At 51.2% G+C, this 26,905-nt stretch overlaps 1 protein-coding gene across 1 annotated transcript; it reads right to left on the bottom strand.

Moving 5' to 3' along the window:
* Positions 1 to 9,478: 9,478 nt before the first annotated feature.
* On the bottom strand, positions 9,479 to 12,654 carry EPO (erythropoietin). The gene is made up of 5 exons (XM_003934171.4): positions 12,140 to 12,654; positions 11,424 to 11,569; positions 11,079 to 11,165; positions 10,326 to 10,505; positions 9,479 to 10,194 (listed from the first exon to the last, which is right to left on the bottom strand). Exons 1-5 carry the CDS (start codon positions 12,150 to 12,152, stop codon positions 10,036 to 10,038), a joined length of 585 nt encoding a protein of 194 aa, XP_003934220.2. The 5' UTR covers positions 12,153 to 12,654; the 3' UTR covers positions 9,479 to 10,035.
* Between the last annotated feature and the right edge of the window lie 14,251 nt (positions 12,655 to 26,905).

Raw genomic sequence — 26,905 nt, 5'->3', positions numbered from 1 at the left:
CAATCCTTGTGCCTCTGCCTCCTGAGTAGCTGGGATTACAGATGCGTACCACCACCGACTCAGCTAATCTTTAGTGTAGACGGGGTTTCACCAGTTGGCCAGGTTGGTCTCACACTCTTGACCTCAAATGATCTACCCATCTCAGCCTCCCAAAGTGCTGGGATGACAGACCTGAGCCACCCCACCTAGACTTCTTGTTTTTTCGTTTGAGACAGGGTCTTGCTCTGTCACCCAGGCTGGAGTGCAGTGCTGCAGTCATCACTCACTGCAGTCTCAAATCCCTGGGTTCAAGTGATCCCTCCACCTCTGCCTCTACAGTAGCTGGGACTACAGGTGCACACCATCACGCCTCACTACTTTAAAATTTTTTTGAGACAGGGTCTCCCTATGTTTCTGGGGCCAGTCTCGAACTCTTGTGCTCAAGCTATCCTCCTGCCTCAGCCTACCAAAGTGCTGGGATTACCAGTATGAGCCACTTTGTCCAGCCCATAATCTGTGTTTTATGACCTGGGCAAGGCCCATAATCTCTCTGGGCCTCAGTTTCCTCCTCTGCAAAATGGGAACCCTCTACCATCCCTGCCTTCCTCTTGGGGTTAGGAGAGCAAATGAAAAGCATGCCCAGGAAATCACATGCTTTTCATGTAAACAGCCAGGCTCTCCACAAGCAGAAGGCATCATCTTTAAACAATTATGTAATCCCCTGACTCAGAATTGGGCTTTGCTGGTTTCTGTCCCCCCACAGAAAGTCCAAAGAGTTGGCTCTGGCCAGTGCAGATGGCTCATGCCTGTCATCCCAGCACTTTGTGAGGCCGAGGCAAGTGGATGACAAGGTCAGGAGTTCAAGACCGATCTGGTCAACATAGTGAAATCCCATCTCTCCTAAAAATACAAAAAATTAGGTGGGTGTGGTGATGTGCACCTGTAATCCCAGCTACTTGGAAGGACTGGGCAGGAGAATTGCTTGAACCCAGGAGGCAGAGGTTACAGTGAGCTGAGATTGCGCCATTACACTCCAGCCTGGGCAACAGTGCCAAACTCTGTCTCAAAAAAAAAAAGAAAAGAAAAGAAAAGAAAAAGAAAGCCCTTTGCAGTCCCCAGGACACCTTCTGCCCAAATGAGGCTGAAGGGCCTCACCATGGAATGCCAACAGAGCCCAGGCACGGGTCACATCTGAGGTCAGAGAGCCCCTCTGCCTGTTTATGTCAGAGCTGGGGGCATCAAGGGGCTCCATCCCAGGCCCTTGTCCACCCCTCCTCCACACCAGGTTAGCAGAGGAATCAACAAAGGGGCCAGGGCCAGGCAACGGTTGACCCAGGGAAGAGCAGCAGAAGACACTGGTCACAGCCCTTCCTGCTGGACAATAAATCCCCTGACGGCTGCTTTTGCTGACCTCCCTTTGGGACCACAGAGCTGGGGTCACAGCTCCCAGTCCATCTGCAGGTGGGGGTGGGGAGCTCAAGGCAGGACAAGAAGGTGGGGCAGGACCATTAGGGCCCGTATTTTAGGGAGCCAGGAACCAGCAAGATCCCAGACACTGGCAACCTGACAAGACTGGCAGCTCCAGGAACACGTGTGCGACACCTTGAGATGTGGAAAACCCCTGGCGAGAACTGGAGCTCAGTCCTAAATTTGCTGTGTAGTCCCAGCTATTCAGGAGGCTGGGGCAGAAGAATCACGTGAATCCTGGAGGTAGAGGCTGCAGTGAGCTGAGATCACACCACTGCCTTCCAGCCTGGGCAACAGAGTGGTTTCAAAATATAATAATAAAAGAAGAAATAAATAGAAATCTATGTGTGGCAGTCACTTTTTTTTTTTTTTTTTTTTTTTTTTTGAGACAGTGTCTGCCTCCATTACCCAGGCTGGAGTGCAGTGGCGCGATCCTAGATCACTAGAGCCTCAGCCTCCCAAGTAGCTGGAACGACAGCCTACTTTTTAGTAGCTCAGCTAAGTTTTAAAAACATTTTTTATGGATACAGGGTCTCACACTACGTTGACTAGGCTGGTCTCGAACTACCAGCCTCAAGCGATCCTCCCACCTTGGCCTCCCACAGTGCTGGGATTACAGGGGCACCACCGTGCCGGGTCACGGAACTTTTGTCGTTGTACTTGTTTTGCCCTTGCTGCCCAGGCTGGAGTGCAATGGCGTGATCTTGGCTCACTGCAACGCCCGCCTCCCGGGTTCAAGCGATTCTCCTGCCTCAGTCTCCCGACTAGCTGAGATCACAGGTGCCCACCACCACACCCAGCTAGTTTTTGTATTTTCAGTAGAGACCGGGTTTCCCCACGTTGGTCAGCCTGGTCTCTGCAAGGCTCTATTATCGGTTCGAATCCTGAGAGCGCGCCAAGGAACAACTCGCTGTTTTAATGAGCGCCTGGGTACAGACGGGCTGGGGCCCAAAACGGCGTCAGCCCCAAGTGAGGACGGGGCAGGGGTTTTATAGCAAAGAACTATAAAATCAGCCGGTGGTGCGCACCTGCAGTCCCAGCGACTCAGGAGGCCGAGGCGCTTTGCACTCCTGTAAACAGGAAGCGTCCCAGCCTGATGTAACGGCTACGTCGACCTTCACGGGGTACGTGTCTTCCAGCCTCTACACCTTCAGGGGGTGCATGTCTCCTGGCCTCTCTCTAGATCTTCAGGGGGCACGTGTCTTCCGGCCTATCTCTCCATCTGCAGGGCGGACGAGTCCTCCGGCCAGGTCTGTTCCGGGTTCTGCCGTCTTGATGACGCACGCTGCTGGCGGAAGGGAGGAGTTATTCATGCCCCCAAGCTTTCAGGCCCCGGGGAGAATCAGTCTCGAACTCCTGAACGCCCACCTTGGCGTGTGCCCACCATCGCCTCCCAAAGTGCTGGGATTACAGGCTTGAGCCACCGTGCCCGGCCTGGCCATTTTTAATAATCAATTTTTTTTTTTATAAAAAGGGATTTTAGGTCGGGCGCGGTGGCTCACGTCTCTAATCCCAGCACTTTGGAGGCGAAGGTGGGCAGAGGCCAAGGTGGGCGGTCAGGAGTTCGAGACTAGCTGGACCAACGTGGTGAAACCCCATCTCTACCAAGAATACAAAAACTCCCCGGGCTTGGTGGCGCGTGCCTGTACTCCCAGCTACTCAGGAGGCTGAGGCTGGGGAATTACTTGAGCCTGGGAGGTGGAGGTTGTAATGAGCTGAGATTGCTCCATTGCACTCCAGCCTGGACAACAGAGCAAGACTGTGTCTCGGAAAAAAAAAAAAAAAAGAGGCATTTGGGCATGACTCCCATAAGTTGGGAAACTATGCTATTGTCTATTTTTTTGTTGCCAACATCGTTCACAATGCCACAGTTTTATTATGATGGAATTTTAGTAGAGTTAGCGTTGACCAGCTTGAAATAATATAATTAGCATCCAGCTTAGATTCCAGTGTCTGTAAGACCCTGTTTAGCTGACGCAACTCCAGCAGCAAGCCCTCCTGTGGCGAGATCACCAGGCTCAGTAGTTCCAGTAGAATCCTAGGTGACCTGTGAGGTGGGGACAGGTCTGTGTTCAGCCTGACGCTGCAAGGGATTGAGTGGGAAGGAGCGGGTAGCAGAAGATGGACAGGCCTTGCTGACCACAGCTGTCCTGTCCACTCCATCTCTCCTCTTTCCTCTCCCTGGTGATCCTGTGTCAGAAAAGGGACTCTATAGCCGGGCGCGGTGGCTCACGCCTGTAATCCCAACACTTTGGGAGGCGGAGGCAGGTGGATCATGAAGTCAAGAGATCGAGACCAACCTGGTCAACATGGTGAAACCCTGTCTCTACTAAAGATGCAAAAAATTAGCTGGGCGTGGTGGTGCGTGCCTGTAATCCCAGCTACTCAGGAGGCTGAGACAGGAGAATTGCCTAAACCCAGGAGGCGGAGGTTGCGGTGAGCCAAGATCACGCCATTGCACTCCAGCCTGGGTAACAAGAGCGAAACGCCGTCTCAAAAAAAAAAAAGAAAAGGGACCCTATTTTGTTTTTATTTTTGTTTTTTTTTTTTTTTGGACACGGCGTCTCTTGTTGCCCAGGATGGAGTACAGTGACTCCATCTCAGCTCATTGCAACCTCTGCCTCCCAGGTTTAAGCAATCCTCGTGCCTCTGCCTCCTGAGTAGCTGGGATTACAGGTGCGTACCACCACCAACTCAGCTAATCTTTAGTGTAGACGGGGTTTCACCAGTTGGCCAGGTTGGTCTCACACTCTTGACCTCAAATGATCTACCCATCTCAGCCTCCCAAAGTGCTGGGATGACAGACCTGAGCCACCCCACCTAGACTTCTTGTTTTTTCGTTTGAGACAGGGTCTTGCTCTGTCACCCAGGCTGGAGTGCAGTGCTGCAGTCATCGCTCACTGCAGTCTCAAATCCCTGGGTTCAAGTGATCCCTCCACTTCTGCCTCTACAGTAGCTGGGACTACAGGTGCACACTATCACGCCTCACTACTTTAAAATTTTTTTGAGACAGGGTCTCCCTATGTTTCTGGGGCCAGTCTCGAACTCTTGTGCTCAAGCTATCCTCCTGCCTCAGCCTACCAAAGTGCTGGGATTACCAGTATGAGCCACTTTGTCCAGCCCATAATCTGTGTTTTATGACCTGGGCAAGGCCCATAATCTCTCTGGGCCTCAGTTTCCTCCTCTGCAAAATGGGAACCCTCTACCATCCCTGCCTTCCTCTTGGGGTTAGGAGAGCAAATGAAAAGCATGCCCAGGAAATCACATGCTTTTCATGTCAATAGCCAAGCTCTCCACAAGCAGAAGGCATCAATCATCTTTAAACAATTATGTAATCCCCTGACTCAGAATTGGGCTTTGCTGGTTTCTGTCCCCCCACAGAAAGTCCAAAGAGTTGGCTCTGGCCAGTGCAGATGGCTCAGGCCTGTCATCCCAGCACTTTGGGAGGCCAAGGAGGGTCGATCACCAGGTCAGGAGATTGAGACCATTCTGGCTAACACGGTGAAACCCCATCTCTACTAAAATACAAAAATTTAGCGGGACGTGGTAATGGGGGCCTGTAGTCCCAGCTACTTGGGAAGCTGAAGCAGGAGAATCGCTTGAACCCAGGAGGCAGAGGTTGCAGTGAGCCGAGGTGGCACGCTACTATACTCCAGCCTGGGTGACAGAGCAAGACTCCGTCTCAAAACAAAGAGTTGACTCTGTCACTTCCCAGCAGAACTTAGTTCCCCGTCTGACAAATGGGGATGATACTCATTGTACTCCTGCTTCGTGGAGTTTGGGTGAGAATCCCAGATGTCAGAGATTGAATGTGTTGTTAATTATTACCATAATCATAGCTCAGAGGAAAGTTCCCATTCCTGGACAGCACTCAAAGAACCTCCAAAATCTGGCAGCACTCTCCTTAAGAATCTGTTTCTCAGCACAGACTCTGGGCCTCATTTAGTTCTTCTAAGTGCTGCGGTTCTTCCCTTCCCCAGACGCTTGGCACTGCACAGCTTAGCACTCCATCCCATACCAAAATGACTGTCTGAATTAATATGTGTCAAGGCCAGGTGCGGTTACTCACGCCTGTAATCCCAGCACTTTGGGAGGCCAAGGCGGGCGGATCACCTGAGGTCAGGAGTTCAAACCAGCCTGGTCAACATGGCAAAACCCCATCTCTACCAAAAACAAAAAACAAAACAAAACAAAAACCCCACAAAAATGTTAGCCTGGTGTGATGGCATGTGCCTGTAATCTAAGCTACTCAGGAGGCAGAGGCACAGGAATTGTTTGAATCCAGGAGGTGGAGTTTGCTGTGAGCCGAAATTGTGCCACTGCCCTCCAGCCTGGGTGGCAAAGCAAGACCCTGTCTCAAAAAATAGTCTCTCTACCCAGGAACACCGGTTCTCCCACACCTGAGACTGACGTGGCCAGGACTTCAAGGTCAAGGGGATTCGGCTGTTCCCATCTTTCAAATAAAGCTGTTTGTCTAAAAAATATAAATAAATTAATTAAATTAAATGAATTAATGTGTGTCTGTCTTTTTGCCCTCAGGGGTCATGAGTGTCATTTCATTTCCCCCAGCACTGAAAGCAAAGGCTTGGTACACAGTAGCCATCCGATAAACTTGGAATCAATAATGTTTTAAATATTCCCAAGATACTCACCTCTCACATCTGTCTCAGGAATGGTCAGACAGTTCAGTTTGATGACCACTCTTTTTGTGGGGGTGGAGATGGGATCCTGCTCTGTGTCCCAGGCTGGAGTGCAGTGGTGTGATCACAGCTCACTGCAGCCTCAACCTCCCAGGCTCAAGTGATTCTCCCACCTCAGAGTCCTGAGTAGCTGGGACTACAGGTGCATGCCACTACATCCAGCTAATTGTTTTAAATTTTTTGTAGAAATGGGGGTCTCACTATGTTGCCCAGGGTTGTCTCAAACTCCTGAGCTCAAGGTATCCTCCCACCTTGCTTTCCCAAAGTGCTGAGATTACAGGCATGAGCCACCATACGTGGCTAATAACTACTACTTTTTTCTTTTTATTTTTTAGAAACCGAAAGCAGTAAGAAGTCTGAAGAGAGTTGAGGAATAAGATGAGTGGCCCTGACTCCTGCAGAGCGGGACGAGGGAGGAAAACACGAATTACTCATTGCTGAGCTGTCTGAGCCTTAGGCTACAAATCAGGCTAAGAGGTGGACGGGCTTTGGGGTTACGAGTCCTAAATCTTGTGCTCAGGTCCTAGCTCGGTCTCTTATTAGCCAGATTCCTTAGGCTTAAGAACAAGCCTCTTAGCACCAATGTCAGCAGCCTAAGAGGGATATTTCTCCTTTACTGACTCACAGCACTTGTGGTGCAAGAATCAAATGCCACCTGTGGAAACCACAATACAAATGTGTATTGAAATGTACAAGGTCACGGCCAGGCTCAGAGGCTCACACCTATAAACCCAGCACTTTGGGAGGCCAAGGCAGGCAGATCATCTGAGCTCAGAAATTCGAGACCAGCCTGGCCAACATGGTGAAACTCCTATCTCTACCAAAATACAGAAACTTAGTCAAGTGTGGTGGCAGGCATGTGTGGTCCCAGCTACCCAGGAAGCTGAGGCAGGAAAATCGCCTGAACCCGGGAGGCAGAGGTTGCCCTTAGCTAAGATCGTGCCACTGCACTCCAGCCTAGGTGACAGAGTGAGACTCCATCGCAGTTCCTAATAAGACCTGAAGAGGGCACTGTAGCACAGGAGCCGGTTAGAACAGAGGGAAATTTCTCTTGTGTCCTCCTCTTTGGCGACGCCTTGCATCCCAGCTCCTCCCCTACCTCCCGGCTCCCCACACACCGGTCAAGTACCCTCCAACCTCCAATATCTGCCGTCATTTTTCCTGCTGCAGATTTCAGAACATTCTCTCCCGTTTGCATATGTGCAGGGGAACACAGGCTGACTTCTTTACATTTGATGATACAAGCACAAAGACTCGCCCCCACATATGGGATAACCAGGATAGGGATCCCATACAGTTGTTGGGGTGTGTGTGTGTGTTTGAGACGGAGTTTTGCTCTTATCGCCCAGGCTGGAGTGCAGTGGCACGACCTCGGCTCGCTGCAACCTCTGGGTCCCAGGTTCAGTGATTCTCCTGCCTCAGCCTCTGGAATAGCTGGGATTACAGGCGCCCACCACCACATCAGGCTAATCTTTTTTGTATTTTTAGTAGACGTGGGGTTTGACCACGTTGGCCAGGCTGGTCTCGAACTCCTGACCACAGGTGATCCACCTGCCTCGGCCTCCCAAAGTGCTGGGATTACCAGTTTGAGCCACCACGGCTGGCCTCCCATGCAGTTTTATGACAACTTTTCCTGTCTGCACAGGTCCGTCCTGGGTGGTGCTTTCCAGCTGAACCATTATTTCTGAGAAGGAATCTGAGGTTGTGGTCAGAGTAAAGCAGAAAATGAGAAGGAGAAATCAAGAGTGGAAGTAGAGTTCATTTGTTCCATGGCCCCCACCCCAGGGAGCAAGGGGGCAGGTAGGGATTAGGTAGAAGGAATAAACCAAGAGCAATGGCTCACACCTGTAGTCCCAGCACTTGGGGAGGCTGAGGAGGATCACTGGAGCCCCGGAGTTTGAGATAAACCTGGGCAACATAGCAAAAACCCCATCTCTAAAAAAAGCAAAATAACTAAAAAATTAGCAGAGCATGGCGATGTGTGCCTATAGTCATGTCTACTCGGGAGGCTGGGACAGGAGGATCACTTGAGCCCAAAAGTTCGAGGCTGCACTGAGCCATGAGTGCACCACTGCACTCCAATCTGGGCAACAGAGCAAGACACTGTCTCTAAAAACAAAACAAAACGAATCCAGCCGGGCGTGGTGAGTGACACCTATAATTCCAGCACTTTGGGAGGCCAAGGCTGGCAGATTGCCTGAGCTCAGGAGTTTGCGACCAGCCCAAAACCCTGTCTCTACTAAAATACAAGAAATTATCCGGGCATGGTGGCGTGCACCTGTAGTCGCAGCTACTTGGGAGGCTGAGGCAGAAGAATTGCTTGAACCCAGGAGGTGGAGGTTGCAGTGAGCTGAGATTGCGCCACTGCACTGCAGCCTGGAAGACAGAGTAAGACTCTGCCTCAAAAAAAACCAAAAAACTTCGGCCGGGCGCGGTGGCTCAAGCCTGTAATCCCAGCACTTTGGGAGGCCGAGGCGGGTGGATCACGAGGTCAAGGGATCGAGACCATCCTGGTCAACATGGTGAAACCCCGTCTCTACTAAAATACAAAAAAATTAGCTGGGCATGGTGGCACGTGCCTGTAATCCCAGCTACTCAGGAGGCTGAGGCAGGAGAATTGCCTGAACCCAGGAGGCGGAGGTTGCGGTGAGCCGAGATTGCGCCATTGCACTCCAGCCTGGGTAACAAGAGCAAAACTCCGTCTCCAAAAAAAAAAAAACCCATGAATATATAAGTGAACCACCGAGAGTGGCACTTGTCCCTGAGCAGATGCTGCCTATTAGCTGGCTCCAACTTCACCTGTGTCTACTGCCCCTTTTGTGAATTTCAGAGGAGAGCATTCATGGTAACAGTACCCAGGTGAGTAAAGGAGGCAGCTGGACTTAGAGGCGATGTGTATTGAGGCGGGAGGCTGATGCTGGGAGTGTGGCATCAGCCGAAGAGACCAAAGAAGAGGCAGAAATTAACAAGGACCCAGTCACCAGGGTTGGCAGCTGCTACCAGCTCCCAGAGCCCCCGGTGAGGCCCGTCCTCTGGGCTCCCTCTCCTTGATGGCAATCTCGGCACACTGTAGGCTTGCCCTGGGCAGGGTTGGCAGCTGCCGTACTTCGGTGAGGCCTTGAATGGAGCCACCTTATTGACCAGCGTGGGCAGAGCTTGTGGCCTCAGGCCCGGGAGGGTCAAGAGGTCAGACAGGCTGTGTGAGGCAGCACGTAGGGCCCAACCCCCTCCACCCCTCGTTTCCCGGACCTGCTACACTGCTGCCAAGAGTGGGGCAGAGCCAGGGGATTTGGAGGGTCCCAGGAACACAGAAAAGCCAAGAGACATATCGATGGTTTCAGTTCTTGCTAATGAGATTGAAGAATACACAAAACTTGGACCCCATGATAGCCAGAGCGCAGCCCCCATCCCATCTTCACGGTTCCGACCACCCCAGTGTCCAGGGGGCTCTTGTCGCCAAGGGAGTGCCCGTGAGACCTGGAAAAGTCACCCCTTGCCACCTAAATTCTCTAGGTCATCCCATCAATGATGGTAGGCGCAAAAACAGGTAAATTGCCTCCAAAGCGTGTCCTGGCATCAAATTTTGCAGGGCACCCAGTGAGCACAGGCATCTCCCCAGCATGGCTCTGTCCCTGAGTTTAAAGTTGCTCTCTAAATGCTTCCTGCTCTGGGCCCTCAAGCTGGCCCTGTGACATCCTTAGATCTCAGAGTTGTGCTCTGGACAGTTCCTTTGGCCTCTGAGATGTCATCGCTGGCACTGGAGTGTCCGTGGGACAGGCTGGTGCTGAGCTGAGAGCCGCTTGATGGGGGTTGGGAGTGGTGGGGGAGGGTGTGGCATGGGCGATGTTGGTGAGGGAGGTGGTGGATGTGCCCGGCTGGATGCACCTGGTCACCTGTCCCCTGTTCTGCAGGCCTCTCCTGCGTACAGCTTCAGCTTTCCCCGGATAAAATTGGAGTAGACTTGGAAGAGTTTGCTGAAAGTGTCAGCAGTGATGGTTCGGAGTGGAACAGCCGAGAGGGCTGCATCTGGAGGGGTGGTGGCTTCCTTCTGCCAAGGACAGAACAGGAGGTCACTGCAGTGGCACAGACGGGAAGGGATGGGGCAGTTCCTGTGCTCCTTAGCAAGACCCTTTCCCCCTTCTTACAGAAAGGGCAAGCGAAGTGTCCGCTCCTACTCACCTGGGCTCCCAGCGCCCGAAGCAGAGTGGTGAGGCTGCGAAGACCACGGACAGCTCTATCGAAGTGCAGCTGCAGGGGCTCCCTTGGCTGGGAGGAGTTGGCCAACAGGGCCTGGCCCCGAAGGACAGCTTCTGAGAGCAGGGTCAGACCCTGCCAGACGTCGATAGCCTGCTGCCCAAACTAGAGGGAAGGGACTCTGGGATCAGTGGCCCATGCCACCCTCTCCCTCCTGCCCCTCAGCAGCCCCAAGCACCAAGCTGAGCAAACAGCAGATATGCAATAAGGTTTGTTGAATGAATGAATGAGTGAATGAATAAATGTATTCCATACAGTCCTCATACCTTTCTTTTTTTCGAGACAGGGTCTCACCCTGTCACTGAGGCTGGAGTGCAGTGGTGCAATCACAGCTCACTGCAACCTCGAATTCCTGGGTTCAAGTGATCCTCTCACCTCAGCCTCCCTAGTATCCGGAACTACCGCCAGGTACCACCTCAACTGTCTAATTTTTTAAAATGTCTGTACAGAGATGGGGGATCTCACTATGCTGCCCAGGCTGGTCTGGAACTCCATGGCTTAAGCAATCCTCCTGTCTTGGCCTCCCAAAGTCCTGGGATTACAGGCATAGACTCCGCACCCAGGCAGCCTCATCTCTGCTGCTCCATTTACCTCTCCCTGGATCATTCTTGCTTCCATCCTATCAGGCTCCCAAAATGAGATTCCCCAAAAGAAAAGAAAAATAAGAAAGGAAATCACCTCCATCTTCTTCCAGGCGTAGAAGTTAACTTTGGTGTCTGGGACGGTGATATTCTCATTCAAGCTGCAGCTTTCGGCACAGCCCATCTGAAATGCACACAACCAGGGGAGTCAAGGGTCCCCGAGGGCTTTGCCCCTGGCCCACAGGCAGTAAGACCCCCTGGCTTTGCTCCTTGCCTAGTTTCCAGATATGGTTTGGGGGCCACCAGCCTTATTTTTACGTAGGGGTGCAGTGTCAAGCTTCCCACCTCTACCCCAGACCAAGTGCCAGGTTCCTGGATCTTGGAGGAGCCCCCTTGGCCTTGAGCATGAGTTCTGTGGTGTGTGCTGGGGAAGGGGTCTCACCGTGACATTCTCGGCCTCCTTGCCCTCCAAGGCGTACCGCTCCAGGACTCCACTGTCACAGATGAGGTGTAGGGGGGCACCCAGGACTGGGAGGCCCAGAGGGAGCCACAGCAGGGACAGGAGAAGCCACAGCCAGGCAGGACATTCTAGAAGACAGAGTCAGGCTGAGAGTCAGGTGGGGAGGGAGGAGAAGGGTGGCTGTGGGAAGACAGCTTCCTTCACCCCCGCCACCTCTGCCCAAGCTCATCTTTCCCATCCCCAGCCGTGGAAGCACTCAGGTGCTGCCTGCCTGGCCTCCAGTCAATCCTGCTGCCGTGCGCACACCCCACCCCCCAGCTACCAGCATCCACTTCTCCGGCCAAACTTCAATCCTGGTGTGACAGAGGCTTCCCCTCTGGCAGATCCGTGGTGGCTCCAGAGCCCAGGTTATCAGCTTGTCAGCTTCCTCCCAGCCCACCAGCACAGCAGAACCCCCAAACTTTCTTCCCCTCAACCCCCAAACTTTGTCCCCGTCACAGGTCAGGTTTTTACCATCCCCAGAGACTCCCCCAAGTCCTCACTGGCACGTGGAGGCTGTCCCACCCCCCTCCCCTCCGGGGTCCTCGACAAGTCGCTGGTCCTTGAACCCGGCCACCTCCCGGCCAATAGCCCGGGCGCTAAATCCCCGCTCAAACGGGGACCGGGAGGGCGGGAGCGCACAGCCAGCGAGTACTCACCGCGCGCCCCCATTTCTGCGCCTGGCCGGGGTCCCTCAGCAACCTGAGGTGCGCCCGATGACCACACCGGGAGCCCTCATCCCGGGAAGCTCGGCGGGGCAGGGCCAGCCCTACGGGCCTGGAAGAGAGGGCGGCTGTCCAGTGGGCGCGGGGTTGGAGCGGAGCGGGAGCTGTGGCCCCGGTCCGGCTCCGGGAGGACGGCTCAGCGCGGCGCAGCGCTGCGAGCGGCCGGGGTGGCCCAGGGACTCTGCGGCTCCGGCCGGGGGTCGGGGCTGTTATCTGCATGTGTGCGTGCGCGGGTGGGGGTGGGGGAGAAGCTGTGTGCGTGAGGGGTCGCCAGGGTAGGGGCCACCCGGGGTCAGAGCAGGGGGCAGGACGCCTGGGTCGAGGCTCGTCGGGGAGGGAGCGGGACTGCTGTAGGCGCGCGTGCGGGTCATGGGGGCTGCCCTGGGGCCCCGGAGCCCGAGAGGGGAGTGCGCACCCGAGGGACGGGCGGAGTGTGTTATCTGGGCAAGACTGGGCTCCCGGACACTTCTCCTGGCGGGCATCCGGTCTTGGGCGGAGACTCAGAGATACCTGGGTTGCCGGATTCCCACGAAGTAGCTGGGTCTGGAGGCCCAGAAGCTTCAGGGAGGGACATATGGGTGGCCTCCCTTCCCACAATCCCAGGACAGGTTTTAGAAACGACGTTGACCATATTGAGGAATTTGATGGGGGCAAATAGGGCAAGACATTTAGAGTTCTTCCTCCCCACTCCACTCCTCACTGTCTTGGACTCTGCAAACTCAAACACTTAACTTTTTTTTTTTTTTTTTTTTTTTTTTTGAGACATAGCCTCGCTCTGTCACCCAGGCTGAAATACAATGGTGGAATCTCAGCTGACTACAACCTCCACCTCCTGGGTTCAAGCAATTCTTCTGCCTCAGACTCCCAAGTAGATGGGACTACAGATGCACCTTTACACCCAGCTATTTTTTGCATGTTTATTAGAGATAGGGTTTTGCCATGTTGGCCAGACTGGTCTTGAACTCTTGATTTCAGATTATCCTCCCTCCTCAGCCTCCCAAAGTGCTGGGATTACAGGCGTGAGCCACCGCCCCCAGCCCCCACCCCAGACACTTACCTTTTAGTGCACAGAGCACACAGTCCATTGTGCAGGACACACATGCACCTTGACATCTGTTTATTTGACCTGTGGTGTAGGTTAGCCAGGCTGCATGGCCGAGTTCTTAAGAACGCTGAAATACAGCTAACACCAAGAGTGATGGGGGCTGGGATTTACAGCTAAGGTTTTATGGTTTCTAGAAGCCCTGCAACAGACGGGTGAGATTCCCAGAGCAGGAGACCAAGGCTAGCTGGCCTCTTGCACCTTAGAAAGTGACCTTGTCCTTGAGCCCTCAATGTCCTCATCTGTCAAATGGGTGGGATGAAACTACCAGCCTACCTCACTAAGGTTTCATAAAACAGGAAAGGGCCAGGCAGGGCAGCTTACACCTATAATCCCAGCACTTTGGGAGGCCAAGGCAGGAGGATCCTTTGAGCCCAGGAATTCAAGATCAGCCTGGACAACATGGTCAGACCTTATCTCTACCAAAAAACAAAAACAAAAAACAAAAATTAGCCAGGCGTAGTGGCTCACACCTGTAGTCCAAAATGTGCAGAAGGCTAAGGCAGGAGGACAACCTGAACCCAGGAGGTCGAGGCTGCAATGAGTCATGATCACGCCGCTGCACTGCAGCCTGGGCAACAGAGTGAGACCGTGTCTCAAAAATAAAAAATGAGGCCTGGCATGGCGCCTCAAGCCTATAATCCCAGCACTTTGGGAGGCCGAGGCAGGTGGATCATGAGGTCAGGAATTTGAGACCAGGCTGGCCAAGACGGTGAAACCCCATCTCTACTAAAAATGCAAAAATTAGCCGGGTATGGTGGCAGGCGCCTGTAATCTCAGCTACTTGGGAGGCTGAGGCAGGAGAATTACTTGAATCCAAGAGGCAGAGATTGTCATGAGACAAGATTGTGCCATTGCACTCCAGCTTGGGCAACAAGAGTGAAACTCTGTCTCAGAAAATAAAAATAAAAAAAGATTGGAATGTGCAGATCTGAGCTGTAAGAGTTTGGAAGAGGGAGAGCTCACTGCGAGCTGGGAGAAATCAAGAAGGATTTGATGGAGGAGGTGATAATGACTTCAGCCTTGAAGGAGGGGTAGGTCATCAATGCGAAGAGGTGTGAGTTGGCTGGGGGATTGTCAATTTGGCAAAGCAAATGGAGAGCCAGGTGTGCCGAGGGAGAGTGGAGAAGAGAGAGGTAGACGAGGAGGCCACGGTGCTGGTTACGGAGGAGCCAGGATGTCTAGGGCCTTGAATGCCAGTCTAAAGAAATTGGATTTTGTTTAGAAAGAATGGGAAACATTCACTCATTCATTCAAAAGGTATTTGTGGACTTCCTATCTGCCCTTGGCCAAGGACTTAGGGATAGAGCAGCGAATGACTCAGCCAGGGATGCCTGTCCTGCTGGAGCTGATATTCTAGTGGGGTTGCTGGTGATGAACACAAAAATGAGTACGAGACAGAGGATTTCGGCCAGGTGAGGTGGCTCATGCCTGTAATCCCAGCACTTTGGGAAACTGAGGCATGAGGATCACTTGAGCCCAGGAGTTGGCTTAACCAGCATGGGCAACATAGTGAAACCCCATCTCTACAAAAATAATAATAATAATAATAATAATAATAATAATTAGCTGGGCTTGAGAGCATGTACTTGTGGCCCCAGTTACTTGGGAGGCTGAGATGGGAGGATCACTTGAGCCCAGGAAGTTGAGGCTGCAGTGAGCTGGGGTTGCGCCACTGCACTCCAGTCTGGGCAACAAGAGTGAGACCCTATCTTAAAAAAAAAAAAAAAAAAAAAAAAAAAAAAAAAAAGATAGAGGATTTCAAACAGCCAGAAGAACGAAGGAGAAAAGGCAGAGGCAAGATAGTGAGAGACACCAGACTTGAATAAAGACCTGTCAGGAGTGAGGGACCATGAGGGTGTGGTGGGTCGGGTGTGGTGGCTCACACCTGTAATCCCAACATTTTGGGAGGCTGAAGCAAGAGGATTGCTTGAGGCCAGGAGTCTGGGCAACATAGTGAGATCCCACGTCTATAATTTTTTTTTTAACTAGCTGGTCATGGTGGTGCACACCTGTAGTCCTAGCTACTCAGGAGGCTGAGGTAGGAGGATCCCTTGAGCCCAGGAGGTCGAGGCTGCAGTGAGCTATGATCATGTCACTGCTCTCAGACTGGACAACAGAGGGAGACCCTGTGTCAGTAAATAAGTAAATAAGAGTGGTGTGGCAAGATGGATGGGTGGGGGTCAGAAGACAGAGGCTGGTATGCTTCTGGCTGGCCCGATTCCCTCAGACTCATCTCACCTGTATCCGCAGCTCACCTTGAGCCTTCCCAGACCTGCTATCCAGGCTCCCACGGCCCCACTCAGCTCCTGATTCTGCTTCTTTCCAGAGTCCTGGGACGTGCATATACACACTCACATCCTTACACAGCCACACGTGCGTTCTGTCTTGGCTGGCCCCCTTCCCCAGCCTCTGCTCTCCCAGGCCCCTGACTCCTGCGTCAATGCCCTGACCTAACCATCGAGAGGGGACAGGGGACAGATTGGGGGGTGGGATGAACACAGCTGGAGAAGGAGGAGCCTTTTGGGCTGAGGGACATGCCCCTCCTCTCACACAGCTTCTCGGGGGTCTCTACATCCTTGTCTGCAGTAGAGGAGGAGAGGGAGATGGCCAGGGGCACCAACCTCTAAATGCTGGGACCTGCTGGATAGGAGTGGTGACTGCCTTGTCCCCTGGGACTTTTGGAGAAAGAGCTGTCATTGCAGCTTGGGAGGGAGGAAAGATTCTTGGTCCGCCTTGCACCCAATCTGAAGCCACAGTAATTCTCTTTTTGAGATGAAGTCTTACTCTATTGCCCAGGCTGGAGTGCAGGCACGCTGTGATCTCAGCTCACTGCAACCCCCACCTCCCTGGTTCAAGTGATTCCACTGCCTCAGCCTCCCGAGTAGCTGGGACTACAGGCGCCTGTCAACACGCCCGGGTAATTTTTGTAGTTTTTAGTAGAGACGGGGTTTCGCCATGTTGGTCAGGTTGGTCTCGAACTCCCAATCTCAAGTGATCTGCTCTCCTCGGCCTCCCATAGCACTGGGATTACAGGCATCAGCCACTGCACCTAGCCTGAAGTCATAGTAACTCTGCTAAGAGGGAAGAGGCTGGTTTGGAGCCCAAAGCCTCTTGGATGCTGCACACAGCAGGGTCCATTCATCTGTCCTTGAGGAACAGGAAGAAAACGAGAAGCTCTTTGGGGCTCCCCATCCAATGCCCACCATGCCCCTGCCCAGTGTCCTCCACCGCTACCATCTGCCTGCTCTTCATCTTCTAGCATGATGCTGACCCCCAGGCCCAGGACCGCTGCAGAGAGTCTCCTCACTGACACCTCCAGTTAATCCCTAACCCTGCTGCTCAATTAACTTTCCCATTGAACAGCCCCATTGATGCCAATTCTCTGAGCAGGACCCCGCCATGGCTCCCTTTTGTCTCAGAACTGAGACCCTCCAAGGTCCACCATCCACCTCACATTCCAGCCTGTTCTCCCACTTTTCTCACTCCCACTCCGTTCACCACAGGAGATGGTTTGTGCCTTCCTGCCCTCGGCTCATCCTGGATTACCCTCCCACACCATCTCCCCCTTTTCTTCAAAGCCCAAATCTGTGCATCACCTTCTCCATAAAGCCTTTCCTGATCTCCCAGCAGGAAATCATCTCCTTTCCCAGCACTGCCATCATTTATGTATATGTCTTAGGCATCTCACTGGCAGGGCTACCATGGACAGCTGTCAAAGTTGAGCACTGCACAACTCCCGGGGGTGTCCACAGAGACTCTGATGGAAATGCTGCCATCTGGAGTCATGCAGTGCAGGTGCCCTGATCATCAAAGACAGTGAAGAGAGCTGCATATGGAAGGTCTCATGCACTTTTGTGTCTACCAAGTGTCCAGCATATTGCTTTTCTGTGGTCACTATCCATGTGTGGATTGCGTTAGGTGGTCCCTCCACTACATGCTTGGAGAAGGGCCAGCCTAGAGGGGCCACTAAGCCGTCCCTGGTCCATCCAGCTCCCTGGGATCCTGGGGCATTCGAAGCTTCCATGCACTTCCTGAGCAGGCAGACATTGAGGCAGGGTTTGAAAAGGTCCATTTGTGACAGGAGGATGGCGGGGGTGGAGGCAGGCTCTGCTTCACAGATTCCTCCTGGCAGCTGATTCAGATTGGAATTCCAAGAAGAAGCAAATTTACAGCCCCCCTGAGCTTTACCAGACCCCCGGCAGCACGAAGCCCCAGCTGCCCGGAGTCAGACTTGGAGGGGGGGGGCCTCCCGCCTTCTCTTTTGCTCTTCATTTCCAAGCAATGGCTTCTCAGCTCAGCCTGAGTTCAGCCAGAGGCCCAGAAGACCTTCCGTGCTGGGAGGGGAGGTGGCTGGGGACCTTGCTGGGTGGCCTCTGGGGAACTGGGAAGGAAGCAAGAATGCTGGAAGACTGGGAGTGGTGGCTTGTGCCTAAAATCCCAGCACTTTGGGAGGCCAAGGAGGGAGGATCCCTTGAGCCCGGGAGTTTGAGACCAACCTGGGCAACATAGTGAGACCTGTCTCTACAAAAAATTAGTCAGGTGTGCTGGCACATGCCTGAAGTCCCGGCTACTTGGGAGGCTGAGGTGGGAGGATTGCTTGAGCCCAGGAGTTGGAGGCTGCAGTGAGCTATGATCATGCCAGTACACTCCAGTCGGGACAATAGAACAACATTCTTTCTTAAAAAAAAAAAAAAAAATGCTGAAGAAGAGATTCCTGCTGGAGAACCAAAGCACAATCCTTCGCCAAAGTCAATTCGGAGACCTTGAGGTAAGGGCTACTTGCTTGTCCAGAAAATCATCAATAGAACCAGACATCCGGGTTTCAGTTCTAGCAAACAGATCTGTGGCCTGGTGGCTTCAAGGAGTTGCTTTTCTGGTAATCAGGAGTGCTCAGATTGGTGGCTTGAATTTTTGTTGTTGTTGTTTTTTGGAGATGGAGTCTTGCTCTGTTGCCCAGGCTGGAGTGCCGTGGCACGATCTTGGTTCACTGCAACCTCCACCTCCCAGATTCAAGGGATTCTCCTGCCTCAGCCTCCTGAGTAGCTGGGATTACAGGCACGTGCCACCACACCCAGCTAATTTTTGTATTTTTGGTAGAGACAGGGTTTAACTATCTTGGTTAGGCTGGTCTTGAACTCCTGACCTCGTGATCCACTCACCTCAGCCTCCCAAAGTGCTGGGATTACAGGCATGAGCCACCACGCCAGACCTGGTGGCATGAATTCTGCCACTGATTTGCCAGGTGCCTAACTTGGGCAGGTGACTTTATCTCTGAGCCTTTTTTGCAGAGTGGGGGAGGTGGAAATGATCGTGGTGGCCTCCCACAGCGGTGGTGGGATTATGTAACTCCTGGCACATGGTAATCGATAAACGCTAGCTGTTATTGCCCTACTCCCCACTTTTTTATTTATCCTATTGTCGTTTCTTGGGAGGCGTGAAGACCAAATGCCCAGTGTATTCCTTTGCCTTCCTCCAGCATCGTCTCCTGTTTCTCTGGGGAGGCAGGGACAGATCGTGGCACTTTACCCTGGGTATTGTATTATAGCTGTCCCTACCATGCAACTCACTGAAAAAGAGCTTTCAGAATAGTGGGGCAGAGAGAGGTGTCTCTGGGTGTCTATATATTTTTTAAATTAAATTAAATCTTTTTTTTTTTTTTTTTTTTTTTTTTTTTTTTTAGTTGGAGTTTCACCCTGTCACCCAGGCTGGAGTGCAATGGCGAGATCTTGGCTCACTGCAACCTCCACCTCCCAGGTTCGAGTGATTCTACTGCCTCAGCCTCCTAAGTAGTTGGGATTACAGGCGTACACCACCATATCTGGCTAATTTTGTATTTTTTTAGTATAGATGGGGTTTCACCATATTGGTCAGGCTGGTCTCGAACTCCTGACCTCAGTCGATCCCCCTGCCTCGGCCTCCCAAAGTGCTGGGATTACAGGCATGAGCCGCTTCGCCTGGGTTAAGTTAGCAATTCTGCTCAAGTCTTAGTTCATCAACCAGCAAATAATTTTTCCCTTTTCAGGAAGTATATTTGTCTTATAGCAAACAAGACTAATAGAGTTGGAAGGAATGTAGCAGGTCCGGTGAAGGTGAAAGTCCACCCTCTGTTTGCATACTTCCAGTAACAAGACGTTTGCTGTTTCTTAAGGGAGCAGGAGCTTGTTACAGAGGAGACAGCAAGCCATTCTCCTCTGCACCATTCATGTTTGCGTGGACCCATTTATTCATCAGATATTTATTAGATACTGGATTGAGCGATAAAATCACTTCTTGAGGTATCTTATCAGTTTTATTTTTATTTATTTAGAGATGAGGTCTTGCTCCATTGCCCAGGCTTGAGTGCAGTGGCATGATCATAGCTCACTGCAACCTCAGCCTCCTGGGTTCAAACGATCATCCTGCCTCAGCCTCCCAAGTAGCTGTGACTACAAGCATGCACCACTATGCCTGATTAACGTCTTTATTTTTTGTAGAGACAGGGTTCACTGTGTTGCCCAGGCTGGTCTTGAACTCCTGGCCTCAAAGGATCCTCCCATCTCAGCTTTCCGAAGTGCTGGGATTATAGGTGTGAGCCACTTCGCCTGGCCCCTTATCAGTTTGATAACTAACTCCTGATCACCTTACCTAGAGAACAAAAGATTGGTCAGGAATAGGCTTTATAAAACTTTTGTAATGAACTTTTAAGAAAACAGTGCTAAACTCAAACACATAAGCTGAAAAACGCCCATAATGTCATTAGGAAGATGAGACCTTAACTGGCCATTTTCACAGACTTCTTTCTGGTAGGATGACTTTTGCCTCATCCCAAATCTCTTGTGCAGCTGGACATCTGTTTCCTACGGGACTGCAATTGACATGTTCTTGTCCAACTTCTCTAGTGGTTTGAGGGTTTGTGAGACACCATTCTTCCCCCAACTCCTGATCAAGTACCAGAAACTCACCTGGGACAAAGTGCTGGGTCTCTCTATCAAGATCATCAACCCAACCAAACCACTTAACATGTCGAAGGCTGTCCTTTTCCCTGCTATGTGAACCTCAGCTGAAAGTCTGGAGGAACTAATTACTCAGACTTGTGAATTAAACACACACAAAATTGCCTTCCTTCACATCTCCTCATTCCTATTAAGAAGCATAAAACCATTTCTTAGCAAAATGGCTTCATACTAAATAATAGTAGCTCTTGGCTGGGTGTGGTGGCTCACGCCTGTAATCCCAAAACTTTGGGAGGCTGAAGCAGGAGGATCACCTGAGGTCAGGAGTTCAAGACCAGCCTGGCCAACATGGTGAAACCCTGTCTCTACTAAAAATACAAAAATTATCTGGGTGTGGTGGCAGGTGCCTGTAGTCCCAGCTACTCTGGAGGCTGAGGCAGGAGACTTGCTTGAACCCAGGAGGTGGAGGTTGCAGTGAGCTGAGATTGCACCATTGCACGCCAGCCTGGGCAAAGCAAACAAACATAGAAAACAGTAGGTTTTTTTTTTGTTTTTTTTTTGTTTTTTTTTTGTTTTTTTTTTGTTTTTTTTTGAGCATGTAGTCCTAACTTGGGAGGCTGAGGCAGGAGGATTGAGCCCAGAAGTTTGAGGTTGCAGTGAGCTGTGATTGCACCATTGCACTCCAGCCTAGGCTACAAAGCAAGACCCTTCTCTAAAATAAGTACATAAATATAATAAAATGTAAGAAGGAGGGCGGGGCACTGCATTTGCACATATCTTCTAACCCCATCTCCTCACCCCTCTCCCCCGTTTCCCGGGGTTTTTCTGTTCTTTTCTTTCTTTCTTTTTTTGAGATGGGGTTTCACCATGTTGGCCAAGCTGTTTTCAAACTCCTGACCTCAAGGGATCCACCCACCTCAGCCTCCCAGCGTGCTGGGATTACAGGTGTGCACCACCACACCTGGCCGGTCTTTTTTTTGAAACACAGTTTCACTCCATTGCCCAGGCTGAGTGCAGTGGTGCAATCTTGGCTCACTGCAATCTCTGCCTCTCAGGTTCAAGTGATTCTCCTGCCTCAGCCTCCTGAGTAGCGGGAACTACAGGCACGTGCCACCATGCCCGGCTAATTTTTGTATTTTTAGTAGAGACAGGCTTCACCATGTTGGCCAGGCTGGTGGTCTTGAACTCCTAACCTCAGGTCATCCGCCTGCCTCAGCCTCCCAAAGTGCTGGGCTTACAGGCATGAGCCACTGTTCCTAGCCTCCCAAACTTTGATGGAAGTCACTTTGGAAAGCCAGTAGAGGGAGGAGAACAGAGGCTGGAGCCAGCCTCCCTGCAGAGGGGCCTGCAGGCAGGGTTCCCTGCCCTACCTACAGTACATGGACTCTAGCAGATATAGGAGCCTGGCTCAGGCTCCCCACACACAAAAGGTGAGCCTCAGGCCCCGCTCTTGCTTCGGTGGCAACATCTAGGTCTGTTTCTGCAGAACTACCACTGAGGGAAGCCTCGCTGGCAAGCAGTGAGAAAACATGGAGTAGAAACAACAAACAAATAGGCTGCAGGAGGGAACAGCCAAAACAAACCACATGGGACAGGCTGCCTGCCACCACCTCTGCTGGGCTCAGGCCCGGAGCACATACGTGCAGGGAGACACACTTCCATCTAGCTTCCTGCCGGCTCCCGCTCAGCTACCGGGGGGCTCCCAGGCAAGGGAGCCTTGCAGTCAGGCTGATGGAAGGGATGTGGCCCGAGAGAAACGTCTGCAGCCACTGGGCATAGTGACTCACGCCTGCAATCCCAGCACTTGGAGAGGCCGAGGCAGGCAGATCATTTGAGGTCAGGAGTTCGAGACCAACGTGGCCAACAGGGTGAAACCTTGTCTTTACTGAAAACACAGACATTAGCTGGGCATGGTGGTAGATGCCTGTAATCTCAGTTACTTAGGAGGCTGAGGCAGGACAATGGCTTGAACCTGGGAGGTAGAGGTTGCTGTGAATCAAGATTGCACCATTGTGCTCCAGCCTGGGCAACAGAGTGAGTCTCTCTCTCTCTCTCTCTTTCTCTCTCTCTTTCTCTCTCTCTCTTTCTCTCTTTCTCTCTCTTTCTCTCTCTCTTTCTGTCTCTCTCTCTCTCTCTCTCACACACACATACACACACACACACACACACACAGAGAGAGAGAGAGAGAGAGAGAGAGAGAGAGAGAGAAATGTCCACAACCTTGAGTCCCAGTACCTCCTGCTTTCCAGCCACCTCGAGTCCCTCCAGTCCCAGAATGCAGCACCTATTCATTAATCCCCTCCTGGCCCATTATTTTTTGAGACAGGGTCTTGCTGCATCACAAGCCCTCAGGCATGGCTCACTGCAGCCTCAACCTCCTGGCCTCAAGCAATCCTCCCCCTTAGCCTCCTGAGTATTGGGATCATAGGCATATACCACCACGCTGTTGAAACAGATGTTCAGTGCTGCAAAGAAAAATCAGCACTGAGACAAAGGATTTCTCAGCAAAGCAATTTTTACTTCCTGCAGGAAGGATACCCTCACTAGCCATTTTGCCACAAGAGTACAATGAACAAAGGAAAAGCAGACATATTTATCTCTTGTGCATTTGGGGTCGTCCTTACTGCTGTGTCTGATCTCTGTTGTCTGTAGGCAGACCTCACAATCTAAACTAAAACTCAATTGGCTAACAACTTAAAACTTTTCTAATCGGGTAACAGTAATAGAGAAGTTTAAATAAGGAAGGGGCATAGGCTGTGAGCTGGAACATGCCTGTGAGCACGTCCAGCACAGATATTTTAGTTAAAGTATGAGGACACAGAATGTACTATGTGCCTGTGAACATGTCTAATAGCTACCTAGGATAGGGCTTAACAAAGAGTTATTACCATACTTGTGATTTATTCTTTAAGAGGAAAGGAAACTTTAAAAAGGAACTTTTACTTCCTACAATGCCCAGCTCATTTTTAAATTTTTTATAGAGACAAAGTCTCACTCTATTGCTCAGGCTGGTCTCAAATCCCTGAGCTCAAGCAATTTTCTCTCTTCAGCCTTCCAAAGTGCTGGGATTACAGGCATTAGCCACCATTCCCAGCCAAATCCACCAACCTCCCCACCCTACTGTGATCTCTCTGCCAAATATGCAGTCTTCCCTAGCAAACTCCTATTCATCCTTCAACACCCAGATCCAAGGTGAGTGAAACCATTTTGTCTCCCACCAGGAATCTACGAGCCCTTTCCATCTCCACATTTCCTTATCGTTGCTACTGTTATGTCTTACATATCTTACTCATTCACAAAAAATGATGTGTCCACCATCCCAATTAGATGGCGATCTCCTTCAAAGTAGGGACCATTTCATATGTGGATGCCAGAGACGCGGATTTTGGTGAATTAGAAGCCTGATCTTTGGACCTCCAAACCAAACCATCTTCACTTGAATTAGAGTGAAATTCTGTTCCTAACCCATAAATCAGAGGCTCTTAACCCATCAATCAGAGGAACTACCAGAACAAACCACATGGCACAGACCTCAAGCAGTAAAAACAGTTTATATCCTATCATAGTGTGTGACATGGTAAAAGCCCCGTAAACCTGCACACCTCAGCCATACCTCAGCTTTCTACTGAAACTGCTCTCTGTAACCCAAACGTGACAGGCAAGCCGTCCAAACCCAGGCCACCTTGGCCCCTGCGACTTGTAATAAGTAATTAAGGATTGTAATTTCCACCCTACCCAGACAATGTGTAAACAAATGCTAATCTTTTTTTTTTTTTTTTTTTTTTTTTGAGACGGAGTTTCGCCCTTGTTACCCAGGCTGGAGTGCAGTGGCGTGATCTCAGCTCACCGCAACCTCCGCCTCCTGGGCTCAGGCAGTTCTCCTGCCTCAGCCTCCTGAGTAGCTGGGATTACAGGCACGTGCCACCATGCCCAGCTAATTTTTTGCACTTTTAGTAGAGACGGGGTTTCACCATGTTGACCAGGATGGTCTCGATCTCTCGACCTCGTGATCCACCCGCCTCGGCCTCCCAAAGTGCTGGGATTACAGGCTTGAGCCATCGCGCCTGGCACAAATGCTAATCTTGACTTTTGTCAACCACTTAAGTAACAATCAGAATGTCAAAAGTCCCCTGGCCCTCGGAGTGTCTGGAGCCCCTCACCCTCATCTCCGCCCAGGAGGTGATTTACAGAATCCACTAGCCCTCAGAACATCTGAAGCCCCTCACCCCCACCCCTGCCCCCACCCTCACTCCTGAGGTGGTTTTACGGGTACAAAAGGTCTTGACACCCTCCTTTCGGGGCCACGGGTTGGAGAGACTCGAGTCCTCTGTGGCCGCCGGCAATAAAGACCCTGGAATTTGACATACTTTTGTCTTGGTCAACTTTCTATGCTCAGGCCAGTACAACAGTACACATATGTACATACACGTGTGTACATACACATATCTAACTGAAAAATTTGCTGGCCAGGCCTGGTGGCTCATGCTCGTAATCCCAGCATTTTGGGAATCTGAGGCAGGTTGATCATCTGAAGTCAGGAGCCTGAGACCAACCTGGACAACAATGACAAAAACCCATCTCTACTAAAATACAAAAATTAGCTGGGCATGGTGGCACACACCTGTAATACCAGCTACTCAGGAGGCTGAGGCAGAACTGCTTGAACCTGGGAGGTGGAGGTTGCAGTGAGCCAAGAATGCCCTACTCAATTCTAGCCTAGTGACAGAGAGACTCCACCTCAAAAAAAACAAAAAAAAAACTGCAATAAAGCACCATTTAAGTTGCACTTAAAAAAAAAAAAAAGACTCAGGTTTGTTTTTTTTTCCCTTTTTCTTTCCTGTTTTTTTGACAGGGTCTTGCTCTGTCGTCCAGGTTGGAGTGCAGTGGTGTGATCTCAGCTCACTGCAACCTCTGCCTCCTGGGTTCAGGTGATCTTCCCATCTCAGCTTCCCAAGTAGCTGGGACTACAGGATTGTGCCACCATGCCTGGATAATTCTTAGTATTTTTTGTAGAGATGGGGTTTCACCATGTTGCCTAGGCTGGTCTCAAACTCCTGGGCTCAAGAGATGAGCCTGTCTCAGCCTTCCGAAGTGCTGGGATTATAGGCGTGAGCCACTGCACACAGCCTTGTTTTTTTTGTTAAAGAAGTTGTGATCCAGTACATTGATCTAAAGGCCTACAAATGGGTCACGACCGGCTTTGATAAACATTGCTTTAGTTGACTCTAGTTTGATAAATATGAAAAATCAGGTCACCCCACAAATACCCAGAAAGTATTATTACCTGTGTGCCCAGTAATTATTTGGGGAGTCCCTTTGCCACTGGAGCAGCCCAGTCAGAAGGGTCTGAAGGCCAGGCACAGTGCTGGGATTACGGCTCACACCTGTAATCCCAGCACTGTGGGTGGCCGAGGAGGGCAGAATGCCTGGGGTCAGAAGTTTGAGCCCAGCCTGGCTGACATAGTGAAACCCCTTCTCTACTAAAAATACAAAAAACAGGCTGGACGTGGTGGCTCACACTTGTTATCCCAACACTTTAGGAGTCCTAGGCAGGTGAATCACGAGGTTAGGAGTTCGAGACCAGTCTGGCCAACATAGTGAAACCCCATCTCTACTAAAAATACAAAAAAATCATCCGGGTGTGGTGGCAGGCACCTGCAATCCCTGCTACTCGAGAGGCTGAGGCAGGAGAATCTCTTGAACCTGGGAGGTGGAGGTTGCAGTGAGCTGAGATTACACCATTACATTCCAGCCGGGGCAACAGTGTGAGACTCAGTCCCAGCTACTCGGGAGGCTGAGGCAGAACCCCTTCACCCAGGTGGTGGAGGTTGTAGGTAGCTGAGATCGCACCACTCCCCTCTAGCCTGGATGAAGATGACAAAGTAAAACTCTCAAAAAAAAAAAAAAAAAGGGTCTGAAGAGCCCTGTACCTGAAAGCTGGGGTGTCATTAGGCAGGCCCTGCAGGTCCAGGAATTAAATGAAGCCACTTGTCAGTCTTTACCACAGAGCCTGACACTAAAAAGGTCCTGAAGTCTTGGTTTGCTTCCCTTTTTTTTATTTTTATTTTTTGAGATATGATCTTGCTCTGTCACCCAGGCTGGAGTGTATTGCAGTGATCACAGCTAACTGCAGCCTGGAACTCTGTGGCTCCTGCCTTAGCTAATGAGGTAGCTGGGATTATAGGTGCAAGCAACTACACCCATCTAGATTTTTTTGCACTTGGGAGGTTGAGGAGGGCAGATCACTTGGGGTCAGGAGTTCGAGAACAACCTAGCCAGCATGGTGAAACTGGTCTCTACTAAAAACACAAAAATAATTAGCGTGGTTGGCACTCGCCTGTAATCCCAGCTACTGGGGAGGATGAGGCAGGAGAATCGCTTGAACCCAGGAGACAGACATCGAAGTGAGCCAAGATTGCACCACTGCACTCCAGCCTGGGTGACAGGGAGAGTCCATCTCAGAAAAATGTTTTTTTTTTTTTTTTTGCACAGACAGGGTCTCAGCGTTATCACTTAGACTGGAGAGCACTTTCAAACCCCTGGGCTCAAGCGATCTTCCACCTCAGCCTCCACCAATAGCTGGGACTACAGGCTGCAGCCATCGCACCCAACTAGAAAATGAGAATCTCTAAAGCGAACATTGGGATAACCAGGCTTCTGCAT

The sequence above is a fragment of the Saimiri boliviensis genome, chromosome 20, assembly GCF_048565385.1.
Source record: "Saimiri boliviensis isolate mSaiBol1 chromosome 20, mSaiBol1.pri, whole genome shotgun sequence".
In the NCBI taxonomy this organism is placed as follows: Eukaryota; Metazoa; Chordata; class Mammalia; order Primates; family Cebidae; genus Saimiri; species Saimiri boliviensis.
The sequence above is the reverse complement of the archived record's forward strand: the minus strand, read 5'-3'. Positions and strand labels throughout refer to the sequence as shown.